Source organism: Engraulis encrasicolus, chromosome 22, assembly GCF_034702125.1.
Source record: "Engraulis encrasicolus isolate BLACKSEA-1 chromosome 22, IST_EnEncr_1.0, whole genome shotgun sequence".
In the NCBI taxonomy this organism is placed as follows: Eukaryota; Metazoa; Chordata; class Actinopteri; order Clupeiformes; family Engraulidae; genus Engraulis; species Engraulis encrasicolus.
Window position 1 is genome coordinate 49,015,940 of NC_085878.1, and position 10,100 is coordinate 49,026,039.

Below are 10,100 nucleotides of genomic sequence, written 5' to 3' on the forward strand. Positions count from 1 at the left end.
GAGCTCTTTTGGTTCTTTGCATACCCTTTCATAACTTTTGAATATTGAATAGAAAAGAATACATTGGAAAGCCCCTACTGTCATTATGCAGAGTAAAATAATATGTCATCCAAATGTGGATGCAGCGCATTATGCAAACTCTGCTTAATATCTTGCAGGTACTCATGTTCAGCTCACTAGGGTGGTGCTGATCTCGCCACCTCAGAGTTCCTAATAAATGAGTGAGTTTATATGCAGTTCAGTATCCCGAATATGATCGGGATATTAAGTATCTGTATGTAATTGCCCTCTACATGTGCCATTACAAATAATACATCATGTTTGTCTATAGAAAACCAACAACCAACCTACAAAAAACAACCTCCAAAACCAATGAAAAGAGACTGTTCTGTTGGATAGTAGGCTAGTATACACAGATACACTCTAACCCCTATGCTCTGTGTACATATGGTCTGTCTAATGGGTCTGCTGTACTCTGATGGGGGGACTTTTTATTTGTAATCAAAGGTTGAAACAGGTGATCACATACACATACATATGGCAAAAGTGGGACATACTGGTGTGTGTGTACGTGCGCGTGTGTTATCCTTTGTCTGTGTGTACATGCTGTCATCTTTTTCCAGTTTCTCACCCTCTCATAAGATGCACTGCAACTTCTCCACTATGTTCACATGACTGCCCATTTATGGTACTAGGGTGCCCTGTGACTCCTCCACCAATGTTCTTGATGAGACTGCCGTCCTCAGATGGCAAAGTGAAGTGTTCGCACAGTTCACACACTTTATTCAGTCATGGGCAGGAGATACTGTATTTCCTCCATGCTTTACAGCAGGGGTGTCGTACTGTGGGGTCAAGTGTGAATGAGACACCAGGGCCCCATGTACAGTATATAGGGGGCCCACACACAGTCCGATTCATGTAGAGTTATGGCTGGGGGGTCCATTGGAGCTGATTGTACACAGGGCCCACAATTTGCTTCACAGACTGCTGTTCATGTGAACTGCATCTCCTGTGCCATGTACTGCGGACTGCTCCCCCTGCTGCTGTGGAGGTCTGCAACAGCCGATTCTTCCTCTCCTGACCAGGAGCTCCAGCAGAGGGTAGGTGAGCAGGGAGAGGCCCAGGGCGGACAGCAGCAGGTAGGTCTTGGTGGAGAGGCACAGGTGCGAGCTGTAGCCAAAGGCCAGCAGGAAGCCCGCTGACTCCCATAGCCGGATGTTGGCGAATGCTGCCTCCTTGTGGTCGGGGAAGAGAACTCCATACGTAGCTGCAAGAAATGAGATGCTTGAATAGTTATATACGTATGTATACTAGTGAGAGTCAATTTGTTACACGCCATTTCTACCTGTAGGTGGTGCCTTGGGTGGGTGCGTGAGTGTTAGTTTCAAGCCCTGGAGCCCTGGTATATGTATGTGTATGTATTGTATAAATTATGTGCAGCTGTAGCATATGCACGTATCGTGTTTGTACATGGGCCTATCATAGTAGGCTAATATATTCATATGCATATATATGTGACTCATCATTGATCTGTGTCTGCATGAGCATATGTTATTACAATCATAGTATACATGTATGTATATGTCATAATAGCATACTGTAATGTGTACTGTGGTTAGGTCATAGTTTGTGTTTCTGCCTCAGGGTTGATCTGTGTATGTGTATTATGATAGTGTTAGAATGGGAATAGCATATATACATGTGTAGTAGTATTATAGTAGTTTATTGTATGGTGAGTTTTTCTGTCTCACCATTGATCTGTGTCTGCAAAATGCCGTCCGCCATCCCCCAGAGCCCTGCTACCAGGAAGAACACGGCAAAGTGGTCGGGGTGCGGACGCCAGAACAGCAGTCCCATGATGCAACAGAAGTTGGTCAGAGCAGCTGGTAAACACACGCAACCGGACACACACATACACAATTTCCTTTGCCTTGTCATCCAACCTATATTTTTTAAACAGCCAAACAGCCAACCAGGGCAATCCGTGAGATGCAGTACAGGCCGAAGAGGGCCATTTTGATAATGAATGGAGCCCCATATACCCAGATTGAAAAGGGTGAACTGTGAAGTGGTATGTGGCTACTGTATGTCTCTAATGTTAAAAACAAGTAGTCCCCTTACCTAGGCCAAACAGGGCATTCTGCCTGTAAATTTAGCATACTGACCAAAGGTCAAAACTATAAATCTGGCATCTTACCCAGGCTGAACAGGGCTATTCTGCCCGTGAGTGGCACAATCCTACCCTGGCCAAAGAGGCCAGTCCACCTGTAAATTTAGCATTTTACCCAGGCCAAACATGACCATTTTACCTTTTAAATCTTATCAGTCCAAATAGGGCCATTTTGCCGATACATTTAATATCTTATACAGGCCAAATAGGGACATTCTGCCTGTGAGTGGTGCTACATTACCCATTTCATATGGCTATTCTGTCCATACATTTAGTACATACATTTAGTAGCCTATCTTACTACCCAGAACAAACAGGATTGTTCTGTCTGTAAACTTAACATCTTACACAGGTTAAGCAGGCTATTCTGCCTGTAAATTAATCTTACCCAGGCCAAACATGACCATTCTGCCTGTGAGTGGTGCTATCTTCCCGCAGAGGAATGAGGAGACAGAGTTGCATGCTCCAAAGCAGATCATACTGAACCCAATGACGTGGATACCCAGAGCACAGGTGACGTAGTTCTATAGAGAGAACACAGAATATGGAGCACAGATGACATAGTTCTATAGAGAGAATGCAGAACATGGAGCACAGGTGACATAGTTCTATAGAGAGAACACAGAACATGGAGCACAGGTGACGTAGTTCTATTGAGAGAACACAGAACATGGAGCACAGGTGACATAGTTCTATAGAGAGAACACAGAACATGGAGCACAGGTGACGTAGTTCTATTGAGAGAACACAGAATATGGAGCACAGGTGACGTAGTTCTATAGAGAGAACACAGAATATGGAGCACAGATGACATAGTTCTATAGAGAGAATGCAGAACATGGATAGAGATTGTGCACAGATGACATAGTTCTGCAGGACGGACCTGAATATATCAGACGCCATATGTTTGATTCATAAATGAAGCAACGGCCGGGGGCGGGACATGAGAAAAATCAGATCAATCGCAGATGCTTCAAAACCGTTGAACAGAGTTCTATAGAAGGCCGCTGTCCATATATTATCTAGGTCAGTGTTCTACAGAGAAATCCAACTACTTGCATAGAACAGCGGTATAAAACATGGCCACAGAGGCCGTAGTTCTGCATAAGACACAGTTTTCCATTAGCAAACTGAGCATGGGACATTGGTTCCTCCTCCTGTACTCCTCTCCTCACTTTGGTAAACTCAGCCCAGAGAAAGCTCTGCTCCAAGCCGCTGTAGATCGTCATGGGAACGAGCAGCTGCAGCTTGCGGTCGCTCAGCAGTCGCACGGTTGCCATGGCAGTGCTACACAGCGACTGGCCACTCCCACGGAACTCCTTAGCCACGTCCCCATCAATATTATCCAGGAAAATGGCCACTGACGCCATAGCAACCAGACCCATACCTGCAGAGAGGACATTAAGATGTGTTACTTTATAACGTTACTACGATAGCGATATATGTGAAGAGGACATTGTAACATTATGTAACGGAGGCTAACTAGCAGAGTGTGGCGTGGAGCATTAGTAAACCTCCTTCCCGAAGCCTATCGGTAGCGCTTAACTATCGGACTGGTCCTTTAGCTCAGCTGTATTGTGCTGTGCCTCCCATGACCGAACTGATTTGTTGACTAGGAGGTGGCGAGTTCGAAACCCGAGGGGTGGACTGCGCAGGAACACCTCAGTTACACTTACCAGAAGCATAACATACCTGTGGAGAGGAGTTTCATTAACAGGAGTTACATTAAAACGTTACTATTGCAGAGCAGTAGGCCTACTTGTGAAGACGAGATATGCTATGCTATATTACTGTAGTAGACTCATAGTCATAGGTATCTTTGAAGAGGAGCTCATGAAGTAACTTACTGAAACACACCCATACTTGTGTGGATAACCTACTTCTTTAATGCTATAGTAGCATACCGGTACCCATAAACAGCAGTGCGTGCGTGCGTGCGTGCGTGCGTGCGTGCGTGCGTGCGTGCGTGCGTGCGTGTGTGTGTGTGAGTGCCTGCGGGCCCACCGATGTAGCAGCCCATGAGTGTGTAGACCAGTTTCTGCTCTGGCCGAGTGGCGTTCCCTGATTGGATTAACTCATCAGCACACAGACCGACCCCACAATACTGCAACGCCTCCTCTGAGATGTCAGCTGATAGAGAGATCACACACACACACACACACACACACACACACACACACACACACACACACACACACACACACACACACACACACACACACACTGAGTCTGAAAAGCTAAAGTAAGAAACAAAGACCATGACATCAGGGTGTGCTACCTTTGTAATCACTCATGAGTCACTCAGTGTGTTTGTATGTGTGTGTGTTGGTGCACTTAATTTCTTGTATGTATGATGTTAAATTGCTATATTTGTGTGTGTGTGTGTGTGTGTGTGTGTGTGTGTGTGTGTGTGTGTGTGTGTGTGTGTGTGTGTGTGTGTGTATGCGTGTGCATGCATGCGTACATGTGTGTGTTTGTGCATGTGTGTGTGGTGTGTCAGTGCCATCATTACGTACCTACGTGTGTGTCCTGGCTGAAGATGAGTGAAGAGAGCAGGTTCCCCCATATGGCGGAGGACTGGAACATGGCAAAGAAGATTCCAAAGTACTGACTGAGGAGATCCTGAGCCTGCTGGCTTAGCTTTCCCACTCTGTCCTCCCTGGCCTCCCTTAGGTTACCCCCTCTGCCCTCCTCTCTGCCATCCCTTTCCTTAGCTAGCTGGCTTAGGTTGCCCCCTCTGCCCTCCTCTCTAGCCTCCTCTCTGTCCTCCCTGCTACCCTCTCCGTCTATGCAGCTATGGCCTCCGTCTCTGCTGATGTCGTTGGTCCCATCTCCAGTTTCCCTGCTGTCTTTGCTATTGTAGCCCCGGCCTCTGAACTCCCTTCTGCCCTCCCTGTCTATGGTTTCTCCATTGGCCTCTCCGCCTGTGCCATTATTGCTGCCATTTCTGGCCTCCCTGCTCTCTCTGATATTGTTGCACCTGTCTGTGGTGGTCTCCTTGCCCCCCACTGTGTCTGTGGTCTCCCCGCTGACATGTCCGTCTCCGCAGCCCGCTCTGTCTGTGGCCTCCTTTCTCTGCCTGCCTAGGTCCTGTCTATGTCCCTCTGTGTTGGCGTCCTTCCTGCGTCCCTCACTGTCTGTGCCCTCTGTAGTGTCCTCTGTATTCTCTCTGTGTCCCTTTGCATCTGTGGCCTCCTTGTGTCCCTCTCCGGCTCCCTCTTCCTCCTGGGCCTGCCGCTGGGCGCTCAGGGTGAGGTAGGTGCACTTAGCTGACCACAAGGGGCCGCCAGCGAGGCCCAGCACTGCAGAGGTGGGAATCAGGCTCTCCCTATGGGGAGAGAAGGACAGAGCTGAGAACCACAGGGTGCATTCCAATACGGATACTCCAGTCCCTGGTCTGTGATTGTGGCCTCGTGTTTTGCTGACGCTCTGCCTCCGTGGAGAAAACAATAGATTCCCCGCTGTCAGCCTAGCCACAGCAACTTTTGGGGGACTTTTCTTCATTCATTTTTCCATCCCGTTTGCAAATGAGAAAATGTCATTAGAATTGAGCTTTTACAAGATATTGAAAAAAAAATTGTTGTCAATGATGTCATCACGAATCTAGCTGTGGGAGGAATAGCAGTGTGTCATAATGAGACACTGAGAATCAATGGGTGCAAGTCAACCTAGGTTCTTCCGTCTTTTCCGGCTGATTGTGGTCTCCTGCGTCTGTGTTGTCTAGCCTCCATGAAGTAGATCGCGATTGCAAATGAGAAAATTTCAATTGAGCTTTTGCAAGATACTGATCATCAATCGCCGTGCATTGCGTCTCGATGCCACAAGCGCCAGGGAAGGATGGAAGGAACTCGTCTGACTTGCACCCTAACCTACCTAGAGGGCAGGGATGTCAAAACAAATCAATTGGGAGACAGAGGAGGAGAGGTTGAATTGACTGCCTCTCACTAAGGAAAGTGACAGAAGAGATGAGTGCCTTGCTAAGAAACGTGGCAGAGGAGTGTTTTCCTATGTGACAGAATAACAGACTTGGGACAGAATAACAGAAGTGAAGGTCAGAGTACAGCAGACGTGCATATTGGCAAAAAAAAACCATGTAGGCCTAGTTATCTCGGAACAAACTGGATTTGTCATTAACTTCTTACTGGGTTACCCAAGTTGACCCAGAGAGAGAGAGAGAGAGAGAGAGAGATGTTTTGATGTTGGTGCATTTGTGTGTGTGTGTGCGCGCGCTTGCATGTGTACCAGCCTGAGTAGAGGTTTCCAAAGGAGTAGGTGAGGTAGCAGGCCATGGAGGCCACGATGGTCCACTTGCAGCCCAGTGTCTTGATGAGCAGCGGAGGAAGCAAGATGGCCGACAAGAGGAGGGATCCGTAGATCACACTTAGAGACGCCACGCCCAGCCCCTGCTCAGCATTCAGACTGCTCTAACAACAACAACACACACACACACACACACACACACACACACACACACACACACACACACACACACACACACACACACACAGACAGGCACACAGACACAGACACACACACACACAGATAGGCACACACACACACACACACACACACACACACACACACACACACACACACACACACACACACACACACACACACACACACACACACACACAGACAGGCACACAGACACAGACACACACACACACACACACGCAGACAGGCACACACACACACACACACACACACACACACACACACACACACACACAGCCAGGCACACAGACACACACACAGTAACACCCACACACATGCACTACTCACATTTCCTCACCTAAGTATACTTAGCATTGCAGAGGTTTTGTTAACACACTGACTAACTGGGTCTGACTAACCCACTCTTGACAAACGTAATGTTTGAGAGAGAGAGATGGAGAGTAGGTCAAACTCTGTATTATATGTCTATGGTTGGAAATATTTTCTTGTCTGACAAATCATTCACTACAACACCCACAAAGACACTTCAAACTAATAGATACTGTACATGCATGGAGAAGCTCTTATGCTGTCTACAGGTAGCCGGATATTTTTAAATGTGGATTCCCCCCCTTTGTTTATTGTAGGTGTAAAGGCAACATGTGGATAAAAATAAAAACTCCATTGTAACAGGTGTGTTTTAGACCCTTAAATTGGATATTTTTAAAGCCGGATTTTTGATATATGGATATTAAAACTGTTTATGTGGAAACGGAAGGCCAAGATCAATCCGTTTTCAAAACTATCTGATCCTGCTACGTGGAAATAGTACCTTAAATAGCAAGTTTAAGGTTTATCAAAATGCATCCTTAATCTCTAGTCTATGGCTGTGTTTTTAAGACCTAAAACTAACTGGCCATTACTTCGGTGGCAGTAAACATAATACCAAAAACTCAATGCTAAATATTGTAACAATATACTGTTCATAATAGCGTTACAATAATTTAATTGTTTAATATAAAAGGTCTACAAATGGTATTCAGGAGAGTTGTGTAATAATGCTGTTTGTGTGTGTGTGTGTGTGTGTGTGTGTGTGTGTGTGTGTGTGTGTGTGTGTGTGTGTGTGTGTGTGTGTGTGTGTGTGTGTGTGTGTGTGTGGTTACCTGCAGGCTCTGTAGTCCCCCGTATGCTGTAAAGAGACAAACGAATCCAAACGACACCACCAGAACATTCTTCATATTCCTCCCAATCATCTTACAATGCAGTGTGGAGATCAAACTCTACAGCTTCCAATCATTGAGTGGAGATCAAACTCTGAGGTGTCTCTCAAACCGTCATTCTCTCTCTCTCTCTCTCTCTCTCTCTCTCTCTCTCTCTCTCTCTCTCTCTCTCTCTCTCTCTCTCTCTCTCACCACACCTGCACCAGGCATTCTCTCCGCCTGTTTCACTGAGCAAAATTAAATTCCTTCAAGCTGTCCATGGCGTAAAAAAGTGTGTGTGTGTGTGTGTGTGTGCGTGTGTGTGTGCGTGTGTGTGTGTGTGTGTGTGTGTGTGTGTGTGTACGTGTGCATGTGTACGTGTGTGTGTGTCAGCATGAGTGTCCTGTAGAATGATTACAAGGCAGGTTAACTTCTGGCTCCATATTAACATGTAGGCCTCCATGATGGAAGATGACGTCTGCAGGGGGCTGTGAGGGCAGTATTAACACCACAGACAATTGAGAGGGTTTCTTCCAGAATCCATGTGACGTAAGGTTATAAGCTACAATCCTATGGCATCCATGCGCCTTCAGGAGACTAGGAGAATTAATGGAGTTCATTGGAAAGTCATGCCCATTTAGGAGAGCAGACGACCTTGAGAGGCTGGCTGCAACATGATCTCTCAGAATTCTGTGGAATAGACATGGATCTTAAGGACACAAAATCTGTCAGTTTCACAGAGTTTGTCCAAAATTCTGTGCCTCTACACACAGAATTATTTTCTGTGATGGATACATGGAAGTGCTTTCTCTATATTCCCAACGCTCTATGTTTCCATAGTCTTGTGTTTTCTCAGAATTTTTCTTTTCTTTTTTTTTTTTTTTTCTCAAAAAATAAAAATCTTACTGACAGCTTAGGGTTAGGGATTGTGTTGGTCTGGACACCACTAGTATTCTTTTGTTTATTTCATGAATTTGATAGGCTATCAACCACCTGGAAAAAGTATTTATTAAAAACATCTCTTTACTGACAGGTTAAGGATAGGGATTGTTTTGGTCAAGATACAACTTACATTTCTCTGGCATTCCTTTATTGAGTATTACAATTTGGTATCTATTTTCTAATGATAGACTTAAAGGTGAACTGATCTTTTCATGAGAGTTTACTAAGTAATAAACTAATATTTTCTAGTATGGCCCAAGTACAGTCATTTTTGCAGCTAAAAATGTCTATTTCTGGAAATTCAAAATGGCGGACCATGGAGAAGATCCCCCTTTCATGATTTTCATCATAATGAATACTTAGAATTTGATGGTGGTGGTAAATATTCATGAAAAAGGTAACAATAGTGAATGGGTAGCATTACTTTTTAGAAATAAACAACTAAAACTCTTACACAATGCACCTTTAAGGGGGGCTGTCCAAGCGTGAATGCTGAGTGCTGAATGTTTCTGATATTTGGCAATTGAGTGTAGTAATGGATGCATTCATATCGGCCTACATGACATTGCCAAATATCACCTATAAGTTGATCTCAAGGGGAGCTGTCCACATATGTGGTGCTGAAATCCACGATGGATGATCCAATTGAAGCACGCTACCCACGTGAATTATCTTCTTCTACTTGGAGCTTAATGAGTGGATAAGCTTAGTGCAAAAAAGCAAACATGCTTCAATCGGAGAATCCACAACTGATTTCAGCACCACATATGTGGATAGCTCCCCTTGAGAGCAACTTTTAAAGGTGCACCGTGTAATATTTTTAGTAGGCCTAGTTTATATTTTATGCGGTCCATTTAATTTTATTTATTTTTTTTAAATATGAATACCACCAAATACTAACTATTGATTATGACAGGGAAAATTGCACTTTTCATACATGAAAAGGGGATCTTCTCCATTCTCCACCATTTTGAACTTCCAGAAATAGACATTTTTAGCTCCAAAACTAACAGTACTTTGATCATACTGGTAAATATTAGTTCATTATTTAGTGAATATTCATGAGAAGATCAAATTTGGCAGCAGACAGCACAGTTTCAATGAACAGCATAGTTGCAATACCTACTCTGGCCACCATCTTACACAGTGTAAACCTTTAAGTCATCTTTGGCACTGTGCACACAATGTCACGTAGGCCGATATGAGAGCATCCATGTCGGTATGCTGTAGCTACTTTTTATGTAGGCTATGTTTTTAAATTATGTACAACGCGTTTTGATTGGTAAATGTGACCGCAGCCATCGTAAAGCTATGAGCCTATGACTAATAAATGAGGAGCACACATTAAGTGG

General features: G+C 44.9%; 1 protein-coding gene across 1 annotated transcript; it reads right to left on the reverse strand.

The window, feature by feature from the left end:
• Nucleotides 1–471: 471 nt before the first annotated feature.
• On the reverse strand, nt 472–7,838 carry LOC134438687 (protein unc-93 homolog A-like). Its single transcript, XM_063188303.1, has 9 exons — nt 7,771–7,838; nt 6,413–6,589; nt 5,384–5,498; nt 4,687–4,801; nt 4,175–4,300; nt 3,346–3,557; nt 2,559–2,694; nt 1,752–1,883; nt 472–1,267 (listed from the first exon to the last, which is right to left on the reverse strand). Exons 1-9 carry the CDS (start codon nt 7,836–7,838, stop codon nt 978–980), a joined length of 1,371 nt encoding a protein of 456 aa, XP_063044373.1. The 3' UTR covers nt 472–977.
• Between the last annotated feature and the right edge of the window lie 2,262 nt (nt 7,839–10,100).